At 44.2% G+C, this 26984-nt stretch overlaps 1 protein-coding gene across 1 annotated transcript; it reads left to right on the top strand.

Annotated features, from left to right (window-relative positions):
* Positions 1–574: 574 nt before the first annotated feature.
* On the top strand, positions 575–22207 carry LOC135883544 (coagulation factor IX-like). The gene is made up of 8 exons (XM_065410730.1): positions 575–641; positions 4362–4525; positions 4863–4887; positions 7393–7506; positions 10312–10440; positions 13618–13823; positions 18683–18800; positions 21663–22207. Exons 1-8 carry the CDS (start codon positions 575–577, stop codon positions 22205–22207), a joined length of 1368 nt encoding a protein of 455 aa, XP_065266802.1.
* Positions 22208–26984: the final 4777 nt, after the last annotated feature.

The raw sequence follows: 26984 nt of genomic DNA, 5'->3' as shown, positions 1-26984 counted from the left end.
GGCCACTTGCAGGAGCAGCATGGGGCCACGGCATGCAGGCAGCCTGCCTGAGCCCTGTTTCGCCGGGGTCCCGGGCTGCAGCCCCTAAAGCCCCTGCGTTAATCCGGCCCTGTGCTCCCTGGCCAGGCTGGAAGCCAGAGCTGGGCTGTGGTAAGAGGCGCCCAGGGAGCCCAGGCCACTGTGGGGAGCCCTGGACCTTCTATCTGTCCTGGGCAGCCCTGGGCACGGGCCCTGTGGGCCCATGCGTTAATCTGCCACTGGTTCTGGAACTTGGGCTCTGTGGCTGTTTTTTTACATGGGCAACAGCAAATATAAACCCACCTAACCTGGCCCACAATATTTCTTGGGGTTTGAAACTATGCAATAGGTTTATCCCGTGCAAGGTTGGGGTGGTTACTTCTCCTTTCACATCCAAGCTACCATTTCAGAGAATCCTCGTCAAATGCACATTTGGGAACCTTAAATTAAAGGGTTACCCAAAGTAAACAAACAAGGGCCTGTACTTTGGAACTATCGATCCAGCTTCTCTATACTTGCACAATTCATTAGCAAAAGGATTGCGTGGTACACAAAAATGGCAAAAATCTCTCTCATGATCATCACTGGTCTTCTGGGATCTCTTCTCAGTGCCGAATGTACAGGTTGGTTCATTTTAAACCTAGCATGTCCTCTGCTTTTTAGTTGCTCTCATAGATCGGATAACATTTCTGTCCTCTGATAAGGAATAAATCATTTACCAGCAACAAAATTCACATAGTAAGACTGCTGAATTGTATCGGTTCTCCATTTAAAAGTATGTTTTCTCTTGAGAATAAAAAAATAGGGGTTTTATGGTGATAAAATTAATTGATGTGCTGCTTTTTATTTAAAGAATGGGACTTTTCTGCTACTTATTTTATGACTATAAATGTCAAGGAATTGCTCTAGATTCAGCCATTTTAATGCAAATAAAACAATCGGAGGAAGAGATATTTACAAATGAGTGTCTGTGCCTTTTACGGTGTATTTGAATCCCAGAACAAATTGTCCAATCGACCAATAAATACATGACAGGGTCTTTGGATTTGCTACTGTGACGATTGTTTAAATGCCAAATTCAGCTGAATTCAAATGCAATATTTTAAACTAAAATCATGAGCATGCAAGAGAACAGTTTGGCCAAAGAGCAGACATTTCTAATAGAAGTGAGGCTGATGCACCAACTATCACACCATTTGTTGCCTATCTTTCCTCATGTCCAGGGGCATGATCCTGCATTAAGGAAATCAAAGGCAGTTTTACCATTTACCTCAATGGAAGCAGGACCCAGTCCTACATAGGGAGGTTACTCCCCCCCCCTCTGGTGGGGTTCTGAGATTGTATCCATGTTTGTGCTGTGTTGTGGGGGTGGTGGAAGGGACTATATATCGGTGCAGAGCACTATATTGTTATTGCACTTCAAACCAGACAGCCTGTCCTAGCTGGGAAGATAAAATATTCTTTCCAGTGTGTTTACTCACTGAGTAGAGCTGAGAGCCTAAAGCACAGTATTGCGATACTCCTTGACAGCAAACCATGGCAAAATATTCTTCCCATGCCCCGTGAGACGTGCCTACTACAGAATTCTGTGCTAGACCTGGATACTGGAAACCTCATAGACCCAGGCACAGAGAAAGTGTATTTAAACAGTCATGCCCCTCTGCCATGTACATTGGCCAAACTGGACAGTCTCTACGCAAAAGGATAAATGGACACAAATCAGACATCAGGAATCATAACATTCAAAAACCAGTAGGAGAACACTTCAATCTCTCTGGTCATTCAATAACAGACCTAAAAGTGGCAATTCTTCAACAACAAAAAATTCAAAAACAGACTCCAACGTGAAACTGCAGAACTGGAATTAATTTGCAAACTGGACACCATCAGATTAGGCCTGAATAAAGACTGGGAGTGGTTGGGTCATTACAAAACCTAAACCAAATTTCCCCAATACTAATTTCCCCCTACTGTTACTCACACCTTCTTGTCAACTGTCTGAAATGGGCCACTCTCATTACCACTTCAAAAGTTATTTTTCCTCCCCTGGTATCCTGCTGTTAATTGAATTGTCTCATTAGACTGACCTCACACTTGGTAAGGCAACTCCCATCCTTTCATGTATTTATACCTGCTCCTGTATTTTCCACTCCATGCATCTGATGAAGTGGGTTGTAGCCCACGAAAGCTTATGCCCAGATAAATTTGTTAGTCTCTAAGGTGCCACAAGGACTCCTCGTTGTTTTAGTCTCTCCATTGATTCTCAGATTCACCTGCTTAGCTATTGGCAGTTGCCTCCAGCCAGAGGTTTCCCTGGGGCTGGAATAAAATGCCCATTCTCCAAGTAAGCCTGTCACCTTTTGTCCAGGGTGTTGTTTTGTTTTGATTTTAAAGCATTCTGCAGCATCAGGACATGACTGCATTAGCCGGAATGGCAGTAACTGGAGTTAGAGGGGTGCTTGGCACTATATTTTAATGAGGCAGCTGGCGAGTTACCATCTGTATCTGGTGCACGTAAGTTAATTGGAACAGGTGCCTGCTGTATTCCTATTGGCTAGAAGTGTCCAGGAAGAGATCCAAGGTGAAAATGTTGCAACTGATGTTGTAGTTTTTGTGTAATTAGTCTGGAGACTAATTGTGGAAAAAAGCAGCATGTCTCTGAGCCCATGGAGCTGAACATGTCTTGGACTGCACTGGACTGGACCCTTTGCACAGTTCAAATGCAAAATGGCAGGACCCAGAAGCACAGTCACCCCCAAAAGGGGCGGATTGTTTGCAAAGGGTACGGTGGCAGGTAGAACCATCTTTACTCATACTGATGCTGCTCCGGGCGATCTGTTGACTGTGATCGCCTTTGCATTTTAAGTGTGAACTGGTCAATGGTCAAAACTTCAAGGAAGAGGAGGGAAATCAATTTTGGATCCCTCCCCTAAACACAAACCAAGCTATTGCCATCGGACAATTTGTATGAATAGTCACAACTCTCTACCAGACCTGCTTTCCGGGAGAATAGAATTGTTTACTCCATTCAGACCTAGGGCAAGGTAGTTCTGTTAAGATCAAGATTTTAATTCTCATAGCTAATTGAAAGCAAGTGTCAGCACAAGGAATACAGAACTGTAGACTTGTTTTGCAGTTGTTTAAACTGTTATAAAAACAGTTGGCAGTCAGAATAATCACTTGCAGATAGACCTCCAGCAGAAGGGCCAATTCCTGCCTTCAGTTACAGGGGGTAAGTGAGGATGGTAATTCCAATGAACTCAAATGGAGTCAAAGTATAAATCTGGAATAAGGGCTTTATTGAAGTCAGGGGGTGTTTCTCGGATGACTTCAAGGGGCGTTTAATTGGGCACTAAGTGAGAGCAGAAACTAGCCTTCTGAAAGCAAATAGAGATTCTGTCTGGCTGTTACTAGTCCTCACAAGTTCCCTTTCTAGTCATCAAGATGAGTTTCTTCTCTCTCTCACCAAGTCTCAAGTGGCCAATGAAATTTACTCCCATTCTCTGGGAAATCTGTTATAGTATAAACCTTATATGAACGAGAAGCTACATAATATTGTTTCACAAATTTAATGACCAACTTTAACCCCAAGCAGAACTGACAGCGCCATCTAGCGACCATGAGAGGCTTTGACGTCTTTCACTGTAAGCCTGTTAGTCATAAGAAAGGGCTGGTCTATACTTAGCCGCTAGTTCGGCGGCTGGGGATCGAACTTCCGGGTTCGATTTATCGCGTCTGGTCTGGACGCGATAAATCGAACCAGGAAGCGCTCGCCGTCGACTGCGGTACTCCATCTCAACGAGAGGAGTACCGCGGAGTCGACGGGGGAGCCTGCCTGCCCCGTGTGGACCGCGTCTGAACCGCGGTAAGTTCGAAGTAAGGTATGTCGACTTCAGCTACTTTATTCACGTAGCTGAAGTTGCGTACCTTACTTCGACTTGGGGGGTTAGTGTAGACCAGGTCAAAGGGCCTTGAAAATTTGGCTGACCAAGTAGATGACCAAGAATTTTCTCTGTTTTAATAAGCAGATCTGCTCACACTTTGTACCCGCCTAACTATTTTGGTTATGGGTGTGGGTTTTTGACTGATATAGTCATACCATTACAGCTTCTAGTGTGGACACAGTTATATTATACAGGTACCCACCGTATACAGGAAGGGGAATAAGCTATACTAGAATTTTATTATGCGTGTGCAATGTACCCATAGCCATGGTGTCTAGGTGATGAAAACTCAGGGACGGAAAGCCTGGTGTTTGAGAATACAGCACTTAAACAACAGTTAAAACGTTGAGGGGACTGTACCATCCTGTAACTATGGTCTATGTTTTTTCTTAATTACAGTTTTTATCAAAAATGAACAAGCAAGCTCAATCTTGCGCAGGCTGAAGAGGTATAATTCAAATCGACTGGAAGAGTTTGTTCCAGGGAACCTCGAGAGAGAATGTAAGGAAGAAAAATGCAGTTTTGAAGAAGCGCGAGAAGTCTTTGAAAACACGGAAAAAACAGTGAGTGTTGTTATGGCAGAATGACCCCGGCCCTACCATTATAAACCTACTGGGGGCAAGATAGGAGGGAGACAATCATGGAAAAAGCCTCTTTTCCCAAAGGGTGCAATTCAGCCTGTGCAATGGACCAGCAGAGCACCTATGTTCATGTGAGTCTCGCATAAGCACTTATGCCTGTGCTGACCCACTTCATGAAAGGGATTTTAACCCTAAAAACTTTCTATTTGGATCCTTTACCTAAAGTTTTGGGGGCTTTACTTCTTGCTAGTTCTGTAATTTAATTTTCAAATTAAATATCAAGAGAAATTATTCATTTTATTGTTTGTTTGTTTTGTAGATGGAGTTTTGGAAAGGGTATATTGGTAAGAGATTTGCTTCCTCCACATTTCACGTACATAAAAACCATAAGGTCATCCTGTATTCACCTTTCAGTACATGCCTATAAGTAACGGGAGGTACAGGTATTCATTGAAAGAATATTTCCCATTTAATGGAATATGTTCTACAGTAGTGCTGGTCAAAGTTATGCATGATGAATAATATATCCCCCAATTTAGTTCTTTTCCCTGTTCTGTTTGCAGATAACTCACAGTGTTGGTTTTTACGAGTCTATTCATTATTTGCATTTGTTCAAACAGCTTGTGTGAACAAGTTTCACTGTATGAATTCACTTCAACCACTTTCAGTTTGTGATGTGTGATTGGTCGTGTAAACCATGTAAAATGTTTCAGCTCCTATGGAAAAATGAAACGTTAAGGTTTGAGACAAATGGCCAGTAGCAAATGCCCTGTTCACATGCAAATATGGCTCTTCCTATGAATGGCCCCTCTGTAAACATGTGTGTGAGCACATCAGGTTTGCTTGGAAATAGTGTATTAAAGAGAGCTATAAATGTGGCCAAAGCTGATAGCTGTTTGGAATTCAAACCAATGCCCACAAACACTTGTTTTGCATCTCTTGTCCAGCTCTGCTTCACACTTACAATCTGTCTCTTCACTCCTTGGTCCCTAACCTCAACTACCCCCCACACACAAAAAATATTCAATGAACACTAAACATATGAAACTAAGGATGTTTCAGCTTTGTAGATTGGCTGAGCACACAGAACATTGCCACTCTTAAATAACTCACATGAGTCAGTCCAAACTATACAATAAAAAAGTTACATTTGCCTTTTAAAATTGTCCTCTGAAAAAACAATCGCCATGAAACTGAGATACTGTATTTTGTTTTTCTATGGTTGAAACTAATGACCCCCCCTGCAAAAAAACAAAAACAATCTTACCGTCTCCTTTTTTATCACTGTGCATGTTTTACTTGTCCAGCTCACAAGTTGCTAGTACCAACATCTGTGCTGCATGAGTGAAATTCACTCCCATGCAGAGACGCAGCTCAAGACCCGGGCACCACTTAAACCCTATTTGAGAGCTTAAGTCATGCACAGGCCTAATACTCTGCACAGCGGTGAATTTGGCCGTAAGTGGCCATCTTCTGCACCACACAAGCAACCTTTGGGCAGTTTCCAAGGCTTGAGTCCTAATTCTCTGCTGCCCTGTGCTTTGTGTCTGCACTGCTGTAAGTGACAAGTGGGTGTAAAACTCCACCATGCCGTTGAGGTGGAGTTTTACACTGACTTGCACCAGTATAATTGGCTGCACAAGCCACCGGGAGACAAAAGACCCAGTCCCTGGCCTGCAAGCTGGACATTCTGTACTTTGTTATATTTTGCCCCCTGTTTGCATTGGAACGAGGGGGAAGGAGAGATAGGAGGAAGAAGCATTAACAGCTGAATTTGCTGGTGTAACATGAATGCATCAGGGCCACGGCCGGCTCCAGGCACCAGCCCACCAAGCTTGTGCTTGGGGCGGCACCTGGAGGGGGGCGGCGCGGCGCTCCGGCCGCCGGGGAGAGCGGGGCCACGGCCGGGCGCCGCCCTCCCCCCGGCGCTCTGGCCGCCCTCTCGCCGCCCTGCCCTCTGGCCGCCGGGGGGAGAGCGGAGCCCAGGCCGGGGCTCACCGCCCTCCTCCCAGGGCTCCGGCCGCCCTCCCCCGGAGGGGGTGGGGGAGGGCGGCCGGAGGCTTTTTTGCCTGGGGCGGCAAAAAAGCCAGAGCCGGCCCTGATCAGGGCACTCTGCATTTCTCCTTCTCCTTCGGCTTTGCTCTGTCTTTTAAGAGTTTATTTCCTTAAGATTCAGCATCACTAATCCAATTGCCAAGTCCCCGGGTTTTATTGCAAATTTTCTGATAATTGGTGTTTTTCTTAGAGCTGGATTCACAGGACTACATGAGGATCTCGGCTTTCATTTCTTTTAAGAAGTCTGTTTCTAGCCTCACAGAAAAGGAGAAAAGCTTGAGCCCTAAAGTTCAGGGTCTTACAGTAAAGGCTCAAAACCAGGTGGCCACGCCACAGTCTTCTTCAAGGAAAGATGAGAACTTAAAAAAACCCCTAATTTGGAGACAGCTGGCTCCGCGTGTTCTCAAGGAAATCCACCTCCTAGCTCCAGCTTTCTAAGCTAGATGAGACATAGGACCAGACTCTGATCTCACACTAGTGAGAATTGGGCAGAGCACAACTGAAGTCAGGGGAATTAACATACCAAAGACTGTAGTGAGGTCAGGTTTGATTCCATAATCAGGTCTTTGTGCATAATGCAGCTGCAGAGGTCACCACAGGATTGCTGCTCTGTCAATTTGTTATGCAATTATTTTCCAGAATCTAACTTTTCCCTTAAAAAGAAGTTTTCAGGTCCAAGCTTAACTTAACATTCTTTATCCTGAGCCTGGTAGGGTGGGGGAACACTCACTGTGGAGTAGCAAATGTTGAATACCCTTGTCTGCTAATTAGCTGATCTTGTTTTCATTTCCAAGATGGAGACCAGTGCAATCCAAATCCGTGTAAAAATGGAGCCCGTTGTGCAGATGAGGTTGGTTCCTACGTGTGTTGGTGCCCGGCAGGGTATGAAGGAAGGAACTGTGAGCTAGGTATGTACCAAGAGGGCAGATTCTCTGCTGCGCTGCACCATACGTAGTCCCTTAGACCTGGGCAAAGTGGATGGGAATAATTTCCATTCTCATTGGGTGGTTTTATAACCATTTTGCACTGCTGTAAGTGACCACGCAACACTCAGGTGTAACCCCTTGGTGAGTGTGTTACAGGTCTCTCCTACGGGACCCAATCCACAGAGGAGATGCTACCACCCTCCCAACCCCGCTAGTAAGGATTGGTTATTTAGCTCATGCTAAAGCAACTTCTACTTCTCGCTTTGGTGTTCCCTGGTTCAAACCCTAGTGTTAGCCAAGGTGGCAGCCATCACATATTATAAATGAGAATCAGATTCACAGCCTGCTCAGTAATGTCATGTCTGCCAATGGAAATATTTAATCAGGAACCTCCTTTTTCTCCCTATTAGAAGCCCTTCCAGTATGGATTATAGTAGTCAGGGCTATTTAACTCCATGGGTGAAATCCTGAGCCTAACAAAGAGAATACAAGATTTTTTCATTGACTTTAATGAGGCCAGGATTTCACCCCCTGGTTCCATTCAACTTCCTGGGGAGATAGAGAGGAATGGGGCTTGATCCAAAATCCACAGAAATCAAACTGGAGTTTTCCCATTGACTTCAGTGGGAGCAGGAACCGAGCTACGGTGCTGGGGGGTTGAGTATTGCCCAACAGTTTCATGCACAGCACACAGGGGGCCCTGTTTGACAATGAGCAATGATCAACTACACACACACCCTATGAGTCCAAAGACAAACAAAATGCCAATACTCTCCTGAAGGGCTCAGGAGATTATGAAAATAGAATCACTAATGGTTTAAGGAGCTAGGATCTCTCTGTCTCATTGTTCCTGCCCATCCTCTGATCTAGTATAGCCAGTGTAATGAACGAGCACTGAGAAGAGATTCTCTTTCTACTTGTGTTTTCACTCTGGCAGGGAAGAGGTGCAGGTCTGGAAGAGTGTTTTAAATTTGCAGCAAATATAAAATGGTCTCAAGCCACTGCAGTCTTCTTGTGGATGGCAGACTGGGACTAAAATAGCAATAGAAATGAAGTGACTTTATAAAAATAGTAAACGATCACGTAAGCATGACGACAGGAATGGATGTGTCCTTGAGGAGTGGGAGGGAAGTTAATCTACTGTGAAGTTATTTGAGAACTCACTGAGAATTACAAGCAAATCTATTGACTAGTCACTTTCGACACCGGGAAGATGAGATTCCCGAAAGACAGAGAAAAGCGAAGGGGAGCGTGCATCAAAAATGTTCACAAGAAAATGTGAGTGTAACGTGAATGCCCCTGGGTTGGTCGTCAGCAGTGGGGATCGAACTTGGGACCTCTGGATCTTAATGCATGAGCCTCTACTGCCTGAGCTAAAAGACTCCACTCTCTTAGCTACCTCTGTAGCAGGCTCATCCATCTCCACTTGGCCAAGCCTCCACTAGAGGGGAAACAGAACTTCACATCAAGTTGTCATGTCCTACATACTCCCCCTGGCTGGGGAAGTGTATCCCGAGCTCCAGAGGCTTCCCAGTTCAATTTCCTATCCAGGCCACCATCTGTAACACTGACACCCCTAGTGTGGTGTCAGTGGCTGAAGCTGGGGGCTGAGTCTTTTTGCTTAGACAGTAGAGACACGTGCAACAAGATCCACTGCCAAGGACCCACCCAGAGGCATCAGCATTACACATTATAGGCTCCAAGCTCAGTTTCATCAAAAGCTGGGCTCGATCAGGGAGGATTTATGGTTTGTGTCACGGAAAATCTGTGGTTTTTCTTCATTTATGATGCAAAACCTGGCAGTTTAAACTGACTTTTAGAGTTTCTGGGTTCACACCAATCTGAAATCAGAGGTCTATCCCAAGGTTTACACTGCACCCTTCGACCTGGCATCTGGTCACCTGAATCCAAACTGAAGACAGGGGGGAGGAGGAGCGTGGTGGGGAATCCACGGGATATCTCCTTGATAGCTTGCCAGGAGGCTAGGCGGTGCAGGGCAGGCCTCAGGTTCAGTGGATCAGCAATGAGACCGGAGTCCACCAGCCAAAACACTCTCCAGCAAAGAGAGAAATGAGGGGACCCACAGATGCTACCACTTCCCCATGACTTTCCACAATACATTTTCCCACCAGTTTCATCCCGTTCTAGCTCAGACATTTGCCGTTTTGGGGAGATTGGCTTTAACTCGGGGTAGTCAATAGGTGGACCGCCGGCCAAATCCGGACTGCCAGATGCTATTGAACTGACCCCAAAATCTTTTTATTTACTTATTAATTATTATTATTTGTATTATTTTCTCTGGGGTCTGGACCTTGACTATACCTTGCCCAAGAAATTTGGACCTTGACAAAAATAATTGCCCCTGCTTTAACCTCTTGGTCTCACATAAGCTGTACATGTATTCCTTGGAGAAGTGCATGGGTTAGATACGCTGGTTGAGATTTTCAAGGCAGACAAAGGGATTTAGCCATGCTTTCAGATTAAATGGGTTTCTTAACTCCGGTTCCCTTAACACACACCAGGCAAAATTTCTGACTGTAGCGTATCCTGATCAGTGCTTTCATTGGAAGAAGGGAAGATGCAAATTTGCTTCTGCCATGCAACAGTTTGGGTTGTTTATATGCTGGAGTCTAAAGGCCTGATCTTGAGAAGGGTTAACCACCCATTACTCCCAGACTGGGTCCTAAGTAAACAGCTCAGCGACATGCTCCTTAATCTATGTCATTTTCAGCTTTGCATTTATTGCACTTTTAAAGTGTCTAATGGGTTTGGTTTAATTTCTTTCAGATTCAACCTGTGCTACTAAGAATGGAGGATGCAAGCATTTTTGCACCAATGACCCACCCCGCAAAGTTGTTTGCTCCTGTGCAGTTGGCTATAAACTGAATGGAGATGGAAAATCCTGTGACCCTGCAGGTCAAGTTCTAAAATGATTTCAAGATTTGGGCTGAGATTTCAAAAGCTTCCTGGAGTATTTAGGCACACAATGGCATTGAAATGAATGGGACAAGTACATCTAGATCCCCTTGGTGGCTTTGGAACTCTCAGCCTGGTTGTTTTATAAAGCATGTTGTGAAATGTGTAGCAGAGCAGGTTAGCAATAGCCGTGGACATTTTGTGGCAGGTAAGGGCCACGCACGGCAGTTAGTGGCATAAACCCCTTCCCCAAACAAGACAGATTAAAAATAGGGCCATACTAAGGCCACCACTCTACAGAGCAGGAATGGGATGCTTAAGAGTAGGCATTGGGACCACTGCTTGTTTCAGGTGGCCATCTATAGGTCATGTCTACTTTTCCTCTGTCAAAGTGCCAGTATGACCCTCTTACAACATTCTCTGCCGAGACCCCTAACTTTCTAGAGGGAGAAGCCATGTGTCCAGCTGCTCTCATGCCCACAGGTATGCATGTCATATGAGTTCTTGCAAACAAGAGCTATGACATTGTTGATCCCATGTTCTTCATATTTGGGATGCTGTGGGCTTTTTGATTACAGTAGACAGGATGGAGAAAGTCTACATCCAGTCAGAATGGGCTACATCCCATACATGTACAGAACAGGGCTAGATCCCATCTTTGAACATCATGGGGAGTTGACCTACAAGTTCTTTGAGAAGTCTTCACTGGAGACATGCCAAGTTCGTGCTGCTTTTGGGTACTATTTCTATTCCACCACTGGATAGTCAGAAAAAAACATGCAGTTGATGCTAAAATCTGCAACCTAAATCTACTATTAAGGAGGTAAAAAAAAAAATCTTTAAAAGGAAATACATGGATTTTCACGGTTGCAACTTTAGAAGGAAGCTTTACTTTGAAAAACATCATGAAACAACTTTATCTTGTTACGTCTCCCAGATTTGACCATATTACTAGGCTGTGCATATAAAATAAGTGAGAAGTAAGTGGCCATTGAAAAGAACAGTTAACTCCGTTTGCAATGGGGTCGTAGTCATGTTGGGCACAGGATATTAGAGAGACAAGCTGGGTGAGGTCATATCTTTTATTGGATCAAGTTCTGTTGGTGAAAGAGACAAGCTTTCGAGCTACACAGACCTGAAGAAGAGCTCTATGTGGCTCGAAAGCTTGTCTCTTTCACCAACAGAACTTGGTGTAGTAAAAGATATGACCTCATATAAAGTAAGTGAGATGTGGCCATTGAAAATAACAGTTAACTATCTGCATTTAAAGTGCTTAGAAATGCCAACTTGTTTTTCAAAACTCTAAAATGCGTTTACTAATCTATCAACAGCTTTTTAATAGTCTTCTCACCTTCATCGGTTGTAAAATATTTACACATGCATGTATAATTTCCATGCTCTTCTAGCTCAGACACATGCTGTATTTATACTGCACTGTAGTTAGTTGCTATAGAAATGTCAGTTATAATAAGCAAGCGCAGTGGGAGAAATCTCTCTCTCTATATGTGCAACAGGAGAGTTGATTTTCTTGGTTTCTAATTCTGATGTTCCAAGCCACCCAGTAGGCTTTCCCAAACTCCTCAATACCTTTTTAAGTGTTTGATTTATTGCAACGTGCCTACCATGAATCTCTCAGGCACATGTACAGCCGTCATTTTGGTAAGCAAGCTGAACACCACAGAAGAAAATAAGCTTCCTTCTTCTGCATCGCTATCAGTGATAGAGGTTTTGCCGAGCAAAATCAGCCATTTCTCTGTGGCCCTATTGTTTTCAAGCTGATTTGCACAGGTATAACTGATAGGATCTTTGCTAAAAGAATTCTGACCAGGCTGTTAAAAGTCTGGTCGGCAGCGCAGTGGGGCTAAGGCAGGCTCGCTGCCTGCCATGGCTCCACGCGGCTCCTGGAAGCAGCAGCATGTCCCTCCTCTGGCTCCTACGTGTAGGGGCAACCAAGGGGCTCTGCACACTGCCCCCTGCCCCAAGCCCCAGCTCCGCAGCTCCCATTGGCCGGGAACCGTGGCCAATGGGGACTGCGAGGGTGGCGCCTGCAGACAGGGCAGTGTGCAGAGCCGCCTGGCTGCGCCTCCATGTAGGAGCCGGAGTGGGGACATGCTGCTGCTTCCGGGAGCTGCTTGAGGTAAGCACCACCCAGAGCCTGCCCCTTTGCCCCCTCCCATGCCCCAACCCTCTGCCTCAGCCCTGATCCCCCTCCTGCCCTCCGAACCCCTCTATACGAGCCCAGAGCCCCCTCCTGCACCCCAAACCCCTCATCCCCAGACCCACCCCCGAGTCCATCCCCAGCTGGAGCTCTCACCCCCCAGCCCTCCAACCCACTGCCCCAGCCCTGAATCCCCTCCTGTCCTCCAACCGCCTCGGCCCTAGCCTGGAGCACCCTCCTACACCCCAAGCTCCTCATCCCCAGCACCACCCTGAGCAAGCCCCCCCCAGCCCAGAGCCCTCTCACACACCCCGCACCCCAACCCCCTGTCCCAGCCCAAAGCACCCCACTGCACTCCGAAACTCTTAGCTCCAGCTTGAAGCCCCCTCCCACACGCTGAACCCCTCATTTCTGGCCCCACCCCGTGACATCCTTTCCGTGCAACACAATTCCAAGCCCCTAGAAGTCTCTTAATAAAACTGCTGGTTCGATGACAAGGACTTTACAACAGAGTTATGCCATGTGAGGCCCCAATTCAGCCAGATTCTTCAGCACATGCTAACTTTAACCATGCAAGTAGACCCCTTGGGTCAATGGAACTATTCTGATGCTTAAAGTTAGGCATATGCCAGTACCATGCTGAATAAAGACCTGAGTTAATCACATCCCCATGTGCACATATATACAGGGTTTTTTTTCCATTTTAAAGTCCTCAAAATTGATTTCTAAAACCTGGTAAAACTTTGTGCTTGCACTACCAAGGAGCTCCTATTTCTGACCTTCAGATGGAGTTTATTGTTGTGTTTATTTGACTATGAGAGCTACTTACATCACCATAAATTAATTCAAATAAACATGAACCACTTAAATCAGCCCACTCCCCTGGAGCTCCTTCATCATCCTGCCGATGAGATGCGTGAAACATTTAGCTCCAGTTTTGCCACTTTGTTTGTAATAACACTTAATATGATGCATGGCCAGCTGAAGTGCTACCTTATGAAGCTGCATTCTTCTCACAGTGCCGTTTCCATGTGGGAGGATTACAGCTCCTGAAGCCAAAAGCAAGAACACCCGAGCCATAAACACCTTTGACAAGTGGTACTACAATTCTACCGATGATCACGACGAAGCAACAGACAATACCACACAAATCAAACCCATCATTAAGCAAGTTACACGAGTCGTTGGTGGAGTGGAAAGCGGGAAAGGTGAAGTTCCTTGGCAGGTACTGGATGTTTGATTCCTGTTTGTTATCCTGCTAAACTTGATTGCTCTCATGTCATTTTGTATACAGCAGAATTTCTTCTATATGCTCTTTGAAGCCAGTGTCACACACTTCAAATCTCAGAGTCTTTTGGCCCATGTACATTATCTATGCTGTAGCAACATACTTTGCCCAGTTCAGGGCCACACTGGGAACTTGCTAGGAGACAGAGTGACTGCATCTTTGTCCAAATGGGACAATCCAACCAGTTTTGGCTGCTGGCAGAATAATACATGAGCGCGCCAAGCACTTCACTACAAGCAGCTAAAGGGGAAGACTTCTCCGATCAAGCAAAACTTATGGGGACATGTTGACATTTTGGGGCACAACTTCACAATGAAGAAGAGACAGAGCCATGTTTTAATATTTCAGACTAAACTGTGGGCCGCTTTTCATGCTATTGTCACTGAATGAATCAGAATTTACAATGTAAGGTTCTGATCCTGCAGTTTGAGCCACATGGGCAGACCCCTGCACCCAGGCGGAAACCCACTGACTTGAGGGGGCTCCAGAAGGGTCTGCCAACACTTGCAAGATTGGGTCTTAGATTTGGGTCAGAGACTTCATTTTGCCTGGCGAGTGCCATGCACACATATGGCATCATATAAATATGTTCTTTACTCACCCTCTCTTACCATGGAACACCCATATGAGAACACAGATTGGGCCAGATCCTCAGCGGGTGTAAGTCAGTGCACTTCCACTGGCTTCAATGAAGCTATGATAATTTACATCAACAGACAAACTGGTCCTATATATATTTGAAGGAGGCTCATCTACTCCATCTGCTTATTCCTCACCAGAAGTCACAAACAGATATTGTGACTGTGACGGGTTGGATAACAGAAACCCCCTGGGGGCTGCCAACTGATGTGCCAAGACTACATCTGCCCCTGCTTTCCCTGCCAGCTTGGGACTCCAGCACCCTGTCTTGTTGAGCCAGACACGCCCGTCTGCTCCAACCCAGACCCAGGGTCTGAACCACATGCCCCAAAGCTGCAGACTTAACTGAAAGCCACTTAAGAAGTGTTCCTGTCTTTAACACTCAGATCCCCAACTCCCAATGGGGTCCAAACCCCAAATAAATCCATTTTACCCTGTATAAAGCTTAGGCAGGGTAAACTCATGAATTGTTCGCCTTCTATAACACTGAGAGAGAGCGATGCACAGCTGTTTGCCTGCCCCCCCCCCCGCAGGTATTAATACATACTCTGGGTTAATTAATAAGTAAAAAGTGATTTTATTAACTACAGAAAGTAGGATGTAAGTGGTTCCAAGTAGTAACAGACAGAACAAAGTGAATTACCAAGCAAAATAAAATAAAACACACAAGTGTAAGCCTAGTACAGTAATAAAACTGAATACAGATAAAATCTTACCCTCAGCGATGTTTCAATAAGTTTCTTTCACAGACTGGAAGCCTTCCTAGTCTGGGCACAATCCTTTCCCTGGTACAGCCCTTGTTCCAGCTCAGGTGGTAGCTAGAGGATTTCTCATGATGGCCGCCCAATTTGTTCTGTACCACCCACTTATAAATCTTTTGCATAAGGCGGGAATCCTTTGTCCCTCTGGGTTCCCCACCCTCCTTCTCAATGGAAAAACACCAGGTTAAAGATGGATTCCAGTTCAGGTGACATGATCACATGTCACTGTAAGACCCCAAGCCTTCATTCCTCCCAGCCTCACTCACAGGAAGGCCTGCCTGCCAACAGAGCCATCCACAGTCAATTGTCCTGATTGATGGGAGCCATCAAGATTCCAAACCACCATTAATGGCCCCACACTTTGCATAATTACAATAGGCCCTTAGAGTTATATTTCATAGTTCTAGTTTCAGATACAAGAGTGATACATTTATACAAATAGGATGACCACACTCAGTAGATTATAAGCTTTGTAATGATACCTTACAAGAGACCTTTTGCATGAAGCATATTTTAGTTACATTATATTCACACTCATCAGCATACTTTCATAAAATCATATAGACTGCAACATCACAGTGACATCACAACCATCTCATCCAAACCAACAGGGATGTAATAAAGCAGAAATATTGACACATCTGGACCAGGGAAATGCAAATAAAACTCCACCCACCAACTGCTGTGTAAACAGTTGTAAAAACAAAGAGCAACAGAAGAGAGGTGCAGAAGAAACTGTTACTAAATGGAACCTTTTTCAAAGACTTCCACGGTTATCCTGGCTTTGATGAGGTTGATGCATCCAGCGATGGCTGAGAGAGCTAAACAGTGAAATAATAAAATCAGTATGAGGTACAATCTTTTGATATCTTGAGCCCCAGCACCGCCGGTATCAATTGCAAGACCAATGACTAGATGCTGCACAAAACGGGATATAAAATCTTCACTCAGACAGATCAAGTGGAGGTATTTTAATCCTGTCTCAAACAGAGGAAGAATGACATTCTTAAGAAGGTGTTTCTAGGAAGCCAGGTAGCGAAAAAGAGAGCTCAGTAAGAGGCAGAGACAGCTTTGCTGAAGAACCCGAGAAGTGAAGGGGGGTTAAGTTAGAAGGTTAGCAGCAGGCAGAAGTGACCATTTGCCTTACCTCTCAAGGATGACAGCAAAACAATTGTGTTTATGTGAGCATAGATGGTCACAAACAAGCTAACACTAGGTTCTTCATTGGAATCCAAAATTGACAGATGTCAGGGCCATTTAGGTGCAATCAAGGGAAAAAAACAGACCCATCGTCTCCAGGAATGACCAAGCTTGCAGTCTTGCTCTGACTACCAGCCCAGAGATGCTCAAAGCCCTACATTCTCCAGCTCCATATGTTGCACGGTGATGATACACCACTACACAATGATTCATCTCAGTGACATAAAATCATACACAGGAGACACCACGGTAGGATACACCTTTAAAAAGAGTAAGGGGGAAAGCACACAGGACTGGAAAAACCCCTTCAAATTCTGACGCTTATCCAACTCTAGAGAGGCCTTTACCAAGCCATGCGACTCTCCTGCCACACTAAACATGGGTGCCTCCCGTTCCCAGTTTTTATCACCATCACATGGGGAAGTAGCTAGTAGACCTGCTACCCTGGAAGAGTTGGCAATGGTCAGAAGGTCTGCTACCTCCTGCAATGTGTTTCTGAGTAGTCCGGTACTCCATTTGGGTTCTTTACAAGCTATCTCCCCCTTCTGTGTCCCCATTCCATTCACTCCTTGGGGCATTCTTCCCCACCCTCTCAAGTGTGGAGTTGCCTTCTGGATCCACCTATTTTTCTCCCCCTTTGTCTCTCTCCTCCACCTCTTCCCTCCCCCCCCCCACCACCCCAACTTTCTCTGGTCAATATTCTCTTCTCTCCAACACCCTCACATGTTTCTGTGCGGAGTTCTTGTTGAGGGATGGTTTCTAAAGAGTGAGCGAATCACTCCGTGCAGGAAGATAGCCGGAGAGCACAAGAAAGGCGGCGCTCCTGGCAGCTGAAGGAGAAGCCTCTCTAGTGGCTGCAGTGGATAACTTCGGGCAGAAAACCCCACACCTGGGCTGGTCTACTTGAGACAGACAAGGACACAGGGAAAAGGTAGCCCAGAACGACTAACAACATGCACCACTACACCAGCTCTGGGCAAGAATTTATGGTGCTGTAACTTCCGTCATGGACTGGCACAAACAGCCTGATTAATGTTAGAGAAGGCCTCTAACGTCACTTGAAATCTAAGACATTGCTAAGGGACATGGGGCCAAGACACAGAATTCAGACCTTCATCTAAACTATCTCAGATCTTGGGGACAGTTGGATCTGGAGATTAGTTTGGGTCACATCTCAAATCAGTAGCAAATACTTTTTTAAAATTATGTTCATACTTTTGCAGCCTGATATTTAAGTAGCTGGTTTAGTGTTGTAATTTGCAATCTATAGCTGCCCTCCAGTGGCCAGGTACCTTCAAGTCTACAATTGACTTACTTAGAGATATCTCTTGCCAAACTAAAACATGTTTGGAATTAACAGGGACATTTATCTTTCATCTGTACAAATAGATACTGTGCTCTATTAACAGAGACCTGCGAGATACAAAGTATTGTTCTTTAATTGTAGAGCAGATCCTGTTTGGTGCAAACCTCTTGTAGTTTGTAGGCTTCTTTCTCTTAGTCATAAGTATTGATCTCTCATGCTTAAAATTCTGCTTCTCGGGGCTAAAGAGGCAGCAGGTACACTTACAGGAGGAAGCTGATCTCTAGTAGCGATCGTGTGGTATTTAAGGAACAACATGGTTGGGAAATCCCTCTTCTAAATTAATTGTGCCTAATAAGTTTGCATATTTAATTTGAAATGAAGTTTTGGAATGTAAAACATGTAGGCCTGTGTCCCCTGGCTACCACTGGCGCAGCACCTAGCTGCCTTAAGATAGCAGAGGAGCTGGTCCATTGCCACTGTTCTCACTGGTGGCCAATATAACCTGTTCAGGAGTCTGTCTGGAATGACTGTGAGGGGAGTTGAACTTCACGTTGTGTTAGATTGGTTTCCCCTTGTCATGACCTAGCCAGAGGAGGGATGGGAGATGGTATTTAGCCATTGGTAAGGTTGTCCTGTGAAATGTGGTCAAACCAGCAGGACGGGACAGGAATACCTCAAGAGGGGAGGAAGGATGCTCAGGAACTCCTCAGAAATTGTCTTTGAGCATGAGGGAAAGTGGGTGGTTGCTTTCACAGTGTCAATTTTGCATGTACCATTTAGCAGTGGCTGTTCCTCACCCTTTGTCCGCTCCCTTAATATACCTATGATGTTTGATTTCTCTTCATTACTGGTTTGTGTGGGACGCAAGGCTTGGATTTCTTTCTCTGTAGGTTCATTTGCAGAATAGTAATGGAGTAGGATTCTGCGGAGGGTCTATTGTCAATGAAAAATGGATCGTAACAGCAGCGCACTGCATTGAGCCTGGCGCACAGATTACTGTCGTGGCAGGTAAGCAAAAGGAAGTCTGAGTGCATTAGTGGATATTCAGTTAGGCATGCTAAATAAAATTGGCGCTATCCAGTTTATGAACATGTTTATCATGGCAAAGCTTCCCCTAGACCTGTGACTGGCATCCATATTCCAGCAGGGTTTGTTTGTTAGGTTGATGGGACAACATGTTTTTTGGCAGGTAAAGAACAAGAGTTGTGTTACAGCCTCATAGCCACATTATCCCACTCCAGCTGTACGTACAAACTGTATTAGAACATGGATGCCTCTGTCCAGGCCAGACAACTGTGCCACGGTACAGCTAGAGTTGTAATGTAACAGGCTTCAAGGTGTCCACTGACTATAGAAAACAAAGATGTAGGGCCAGGTCCTTAGCTAGTATAAATTGGCTTAGCTCCATTAAAGTCAATTGACTTCAATGGAGCTATAGCAGTTTACGCCAACTGAAAATCTGGCCCATGGTAAATTAGAAGAGTAAGCTCAGGTGGCTTTAGTGTTGTCTCCAGGATCATGGCTCCCAACAACCAGGGCCTAAAAGGGAGGAGTTTTTGGGTCTCACTTTAGTGAAACAAAAATCCATAAAACCACCACTCAGAATATGACAAGTCTCCCCTCAGAAGCCTTAGCTGACACAAAACATGAAATACCTGACAAATAGAGCCCTGCGTGGATACAAAATCTGTATGCACGTCCCATCCACACAAATGCTCTGCGGATAGCCGCGTTTGTGGCTATAAAGCGGATGAGACTAATATAGGACTATCAGTGGCAGTGTGCCGCACAGCTCCAAATGCATTGACCAACTAGTGTCTTGCCGGCGGCTAAAAACTGCATTTCTGCTTCCATGGTTGTCAGGCCTTAAACTTTCATAAAAATAACTGTTCATTGGCCAAACGTCACACAGATCTGAAAGTTAATTGAGGGCTCAATGATCCAAATGATCCGGCAGCAGAAGCAGAAATGGATCCTGTAAAGACTGAAATTCTGTAGAAAGTAGAAATTATGGACTGAAGTAGAGAACTGAACTTGTATGTGAGGAACTGTGAGGTGTAGACAGGCCAAAACTGACACATCCACAAAATGACTTCATTGCATCTTTACCAATGCTATTTCCCCCCTCAACCGGCTGTCCCCGTCCCTGCCAGCTACTCAGCTTTTATTGATTGCCTATGGGAAACCTGAAGAGAAGAGGATTCCCCTCCATCCCACCCTAGTTACCTGCAGATTTAGGATGTTGGTCACAGTAGAGGGGGAAGTGATTTTGCTTCTGGTTTCCTTGCAGAGCTAGTTCGCAAGCTGCCTGGGCAGGTCGACTTTCCTTTGGGAAGGAAAGGACTTCTCTGATAAATCTTAATGCAGTGCAGCCTCGAAACACCTGAAGGCTTGACAAATTCCCCCTTTTTTGTCTAGAAAAAGCTTTTAAGGAAGGGATAAGCCTGCCAAAAAATCAGCTGCAATAGCCCTAAACAGCAAACCGCCTGCAGTTGATTTTTATCCTCAGCAGAGGAAAGTGTAGGAAGCTGGGGGAGGGGGATCTGCAGGCGCTGGGAAAGACGGGCTTTGGAACAGAGACTTTGTATCTACTTGCTTTGTAGGGCCCAATATTCCAGTTGCTGGCAACGACTACCTGCATCTAACTCTATGGGGGGCGCGGTCCTTCTGGCAAAGATACAGAATGGCTGATGGTTGCTGTGGGTCTGGAGTATTGTTTGCTAATAAATATATTCTTGGTTCAGGAGACTTTGTAAAATCCAAGGACAACGCTCCCCCTTACAACTCTGCAAAGAATCGCCAAACTTCTGTTATCCCAACCGCTACAAAACTTTGATCACCACCCCCTATTTCCCAACCGAACATTTTGGCTACGAGGCCAGACTTAGCCCCAACTTTTTTTTTTTTTTTTTTTTAAACACAGTACTATTGGATCTTCAGCTCGGCGGCCACCGTCTCTGGTCTGATACATCATTCAACGTGGTCAGCTAAACTTGATGTATGTGTAACCCACTGGTGCGTGTGTGTTGCAGGTTCCACAAAGGATAGGAGTTGTTAGAGCCCTCAGCTATAGAGCATTATCTCAGACTATAGCAGCTCATTGCAGTCCCTGGTCTGTCACCTCAAGAGGGTGGTCATTGCATCAGGCACCTCTAGAGCTAAAAGTATGAGCTGCTGCAGCTTGAAGAAAAGAGCCAAGGCTCTGGATTTGGGGACTGTACCAATTCATCGCCTCCCGGGATCGGCACAGAAGGGAGCCTATAGCACACACTCATCAATGGGTTACATTTGCACCATAAGGGACATAACTCATAACCTGCTCCTGCAGCACGGGACTCTCTCACATAGCATAAGGAAACTACTTACGAGCTATCACTGGTATTTGGTTTCCTACTCCTTGTAGGGCAGACACTAGGGGATCTGATCCTGCTTCCAGTGAAGTCACTTTCAAAAGGGGGCGGGATCAGACCCTAGATGAGGAGATCATCACACACTTTGGCCTCAGTTCTGCAGTTGGCAAGTTTTTGCCAACCTCTCCCTTTGCAGGATTAGGGCCTTAGTCAGATCTGTTAATAGACTGCAGTGACACAAACACATAGCAACAAATAGATTATACAGTAACAGGCACAGTGAACCTTGTCTCATCCAACAGGCGGCACACCTAATATCTCCTCGTACTGCGGTGCACTATCACCACTGGGTCTGAGCCAATTCCCAGGGTGGGATTTGAACTTATGACATTTTGGCTCCCAGCTGAGCCTCAGTGACAGTAAAAGTATCAGTTGTATGTGTAGTTACTAACCCTGATAGTGTATTTAGTCACCCACAGGTTGCTTGTAATTGTAAAAAGCACCACGTTTATTTCACCAGGGGAACACAACACGGAAGTCAATGACGGTACCGAGCAATATCGCCAAGTTGTGAACATCTTTCCTCATCCCACCTATAATGCCAGCCAAAACAAGCACCATAATGACATAGCACTGCTAGAGCTTGGGACCCCGCTGGAGTTCAACAGCTACGTCACCCCCATTTGCATCGCCAGCAAGGAATTCACCAACAGCCTCCTCAAACATGGAACTGGCACCGTGAGTGGCTGGGGGAGCCAGCTGTTCCGGGGAAGGGTGGCCACAGTCCTACAGGTTCTGAAAGTCCCATTCGTTGACCGTGCAACGTGCATGAGAAGCAGCACGTTTTCTATCTTACAGAATATGTTCTGTGCGGGTTACCATTCAGAGGCTAAAGATACGTGTGAAGGGGACAGCGGGGGCCCTCATACCACAGAAATAGAAGGTACCTGGTTTCTAACTGGAATAACCAGCTGGGGGGAAGAGTGTGCGTTGGAGGGCAAATATGGTATCTACACCAGAGTATCAAAGTACGTCAGGTGGATAAAAGATAAAACAAGTGGCTAATCAACATAGAGCTAAACCTTTCTATTGCTTTTCTGTGGAATGCCTGATTAGGAGATGTTGGCGAGTGTAAAAAAACCCTAATTTGTTTTTCTTAAAATGTTGCATTTTAATAAACAATTTTAATAGAATCAATTTTTCTCTTTGAAGATAAATATTTACACAGGGAGTTGAGAGTACATGTGGTTAAAAAGGAAAAAAAATGCATTCATTGTAAATGGCCAAATTCTACCCTCATTCATGAGCATGCCACTACCTTCGAAGTCACTGAGTGTCGCGTGTTTGTAGCAGAGGAGATTTATTAACGTGTAACACTGGTTCTCATGATGTAAAATAACCTGAAAGGACAGACCTATTAAACTCACGTGAAAGTAGCTGCAGGATTTGTGATACTGAATTCTGCCGAGACTTGATTCAAGGTTATGAAAAGATAATTGTTTGGCATCTATCACCATAACTTAACATTCATTGTATTATTCAGAGTTAATTAAAACTAGTGACCAGATCCTCTGCTAGTGTAAACTGATGTCACTCCATTAACTTCAATGGACCCATGCACATTTATTTATACCATGGGAAGAACTGGCCTGATATTTTTAAAGCTCATACCCATAAATGATAGAACAAGGAGGATTGTAAGTATTTGAGAATAGATGTCATTTCAATGGGAAAGCAAGTAATCTGGACTTTGTATTCAATGGGATTTTAACCCTAAAAACATTTTAATTCACTAAGGCCCAGGTTCTCAGAGGTCTGTTGCTGTTCCTATTTAAATGAATGATAGCTTTGCCACTCAAATAAATCAGGCTCTTGCACAATACACTCAATCTATTCATGCAACATAAACACCTTTGTCCAGTCTTGTGTCATATCCCTTTGATCTTCCCCTGACTCAAGGCACTTACATTATTAAGACATTATTGTGCTTTGGGCATCATTGGTTAATTCTAACACTAAAAGCATTAATAGATAAACCTGACGATGGAATACCTAAGAGGGCTAAAAATATTGTCCTTTAAACTCTGACATTTTGAAGCATCGTACGCTCAGCCGTAAGAAGAGAAAGTGAAAATTTGGGTAACAATTTACCAAGTTCCACCCAGTTTTGTAGCCTCCAGATTCACCTCCTCATTGCTATCAGAATATCCTTAGCTACTTAACTGGAAAAAGCAGACAAATGCTGCCGAGTCACTGGCTGTTAGAATAAAACAAAGCCTTGTGTTGAGCAAGTACTTATCTAATAAAGTAATGCACATTCTAAGTGTGGGATTCAATTTTTGCTGGAAGTATTAGTTGCTTATGGTTACAGGAACTAAATACAACTCTATCATTAGGGCTGAAATCTTTGGTGTGGCAGCACATTTCAGTTGTAGCAAAACCATCCCCTACAGAACTCGCACTGAGTTGAGATGTGGGATGAATGCATCCAGAGGTTTGCATCGTTTTCTTGGTAGTTTAGATATCTAAACTAATACTTGATTCAGTGAAAGGGCTCTACTGCACACTCAGAGAGGACAGGGCTTAAGTCGTAACAGTAGCAAAGCCATTCCATGGTGGGTGGTACATTGGTGGATGCAACCTGCTGCTCCTATCTTTGTGTCGCTTTGGGCTACAGGACCCACCAACCCCCATGTTATTTGTACATCAACTGGCCACCTTCCTGACCTGCTCACCTCAGCTCCACGGTGTCCCTTCACAGCTCTCTTCTCCCTGGACAGCGGAAATGGCCATAGCTTTCCTGGGTCCTGTAGAAGGCCTCATGAGTCCATCCAGGGTGCCCCCTTCCCATAAGAGGCAGAGAGAGATTTGCTTTAGGAACTGATGGAGCTAAACTAAACAGAGCCTTCTGAGACCTCTACAGAGGTGTAGCAAATTTTGATCTGATTCACTTGGTTAATTGCGTATTTGTTTATCTATGCACTTGTATTTCCCAAATTCAAGGGAAATGAAATAAATATAGTTGAGGGGAAGTTTAAATAAGATCATCACTAACTCCTGTCTCCTTGTTTCCACTGAAAAACAGTGATTTCTATAAAATTCCATAGGCTGTGCTGTCACTCCTACGGGACGGTGATCGACACATGCTGGTGATGTACAAGCTTTGTCACACAGCTCTACTTTGGGCGTTGGCCAAAGCATGTCAGAAAATGTTTGCCCAAGGAATACTCCTTGATTTGCATGACCATCCGCCATCCCGGCTTCCTTCCTTCACGAAGGCAGAGTATTAGCGGGGGAGGGGACCCACAGTCAATAGACTTCTTTATGTCCACTGTATCACTTGGACGCTTATGGCTCGTGCACATTTCACAAGGTCTCTGCCGCAGGCTGTATAGTGAAGAGCCTTGGGAAAGCATCATGTGTTACTCCCCCAATACAGTAATCCCACAGCAATCCTGGCATGGCATGGATCAAAGGGCACATTCAGGGGATGCTGAATAACTTGCTAGCTGGCTTCTCCCCTCCCCCTTCAGCAGTGTTCAAAAGGGAGCTTGACTGCCACCTTCTTGTCACTTACAGTAGCATGACACAACTATGCTGGTGTGGATGAAACAAATGAATACTTCATATGGGGTAACCATAGCTCCATGCTATGGCAGAAAGCAAAATATTTCCTCCAGTTATTCTTTAAATGCAGCTGATGTATTTCTCTAAACTGAGCTAATTTTAGCCTCGTTTCTGAAAAGCACCAGTCACTATAATTTTGGCCTGCTGTATCTATGAAATGCTGCAAACATCAGTGGCGTTATATGCAAATGAGTTACTAATAGACACTAAGTATCAGGGTGTAGCCGTGTTCATCTGTATCCACAAAAACAACAAGGAGTCCGGTGGCACCTTAAAGACTAACAGATTTATTCGGGCATAAGCTTTCGTGGGAAAAGTTGCATCTCAAGACGTGAGGTTTTTACCCACGAAAGCTTATGCCCAAATAAATCTGTTAGTCTTTAAGGTGCCACCGGACTCCTTGTTGTTTTAATAGACACTAGTTCGGGCCAGCTATGGACCCCAATTCAGGGAAGCACTAACCGCATGCTTAACTTAAACATGTGCTTAATTCCATTGAAGTCAATAGGAATCAAGTATATGCTCCAGTGTTTTTCTGAATCAGGGGTATCCATACTGCAGGCAAGGGCTATCCAAGCTTCCCCAAACAACTCTTCCAAAAATTCTTCCACTCTGAACTGCAATACCTTTACTATTCCAGTCCTAGGACCCTCTTGGCTAAGTTTCAGATGTGCCAAATTGTACGGTAGTTTTGTGATACAGATCAATGTTCACTAAAGATTTCAAGATTAAGGACAAAGGATTTATATTTATCATTACAGCACTGTCACTGAGACCTCTGTCCCTCTTATCACCAGTTTATCCACCACTAAACAAATCACTTCATTTATAATATCGATCTGTATTATTTTATGTCAAAATATGTATGAGGGCTTTATGGCTGCTATGAAGAAAGGAAATACAGTCAACAAAATGAAAACTATTTTTGTAAAGTAAAACTTCAGCACTCGTTAGACAGAATTAAGTGTTCTCATATGAATTTATTTAACAATGTTTAAATTTTTTTAAATATAGATTTTAACACATTTTTACAAGTACATATACAATATAGTTCATTTAAATTTGCAGACAGAGAAAACCCTCTGCTGGATAGTACCATATACATGAACACCCTCATTAAACCAGATACTTAAGGTAACGTAACATTTATTGTGCAAAGGTCCAAATGTGAAAAGTCTAAGATTGTACAGTCAGATTTGCAGAACTAATCAGTCTCATAAATTAGTCAACGCTTAGATTCAAGACTATAGAAGACAGAGAAAATTCAAACCATTTTAATATGCAATGTATGCTATGATTGAGACATTGCTATTTATACTTGTACCTCAAAAATGTGTACTTTTTACCACAAGAATTGTTACTACTATAAGTAGCCCCAATAGTAATTGAACAGAATCTTATTTTTACTCTCAACAAGTGCTCTGTGATCCTATTTAAAATAGGTAGAAATGTATTTGGATGATTTCAAATCTGTTCATTAAGAATGCCAGTAATTGGACAATATTGGGATCTCTAGTATTTGCAGTGATCCTTAATTCAAATGCAGCTGATCGACTGTACAAGTTTCGTATTTCTGAGGATGGATGAGTCATGTTATGTCAGAGACGTGCCAAACAGCATACGTTCTGTGTACTACTACCACGCTGTGAAATGTACCATACAATTCCAAAGACAGTCATACAGTAGCTCAGCAATTCCTTTGTACAAAAACGGTCACTGGAAAATAAAAATGATGTTTTATACAACAACTTTACACTATAACTCAGAATTCATGGTTCACAAATCAAATTCACATCAAAAGGGTCCCTCATTAATCCACAGTATAAAACATTTCAATCCACTGAGACCGTGTGTAAATTCGATATTGCATGCATACCACTAACCTGTTTTCAATGCAATCAGAATTATCTTTATACAGCTCTGTTTAAAAGTCAAACCACCTGTACATATGTATTACAAAAAGAAAACTAGACAGACAAAATAAATTATGAAACATTGTAATATTCTTTTTTTTTTTCAACAATTCACAAGGTAAGTTATCAATAAAGATGCTGACAAGTACAGTCTTATAAGAAGAACATCTGTAGTGCAAATGTGGACATGTAACTTATAGTTATGGCACATGTTCCAGAAGGACAATACATTACATGTAAACTTGCTAGATACAGGTGTTACCCCTGGAACTCTAAGTGATTCTTGACAACCCTGAGTTGTC

This window comes from Emys orbicularis, chromosome 9 (genome assembly GCF_028017835.1).
Source record: "Emys orbicularis isolate rEmyOrb1 chromosome 9, rEmyOrb1.hap1, whole genome shotgun sequence".
Lineage (NCBI taxonomy): Eukaryota > Metazoa > Chordata > Testudines > Emydidae > Emys > Emys orbicularis.
Note: the sequence above shows the minus strand (reverse complement) of the source record. Positions and strands in the feature narration are given on the sequence as shown.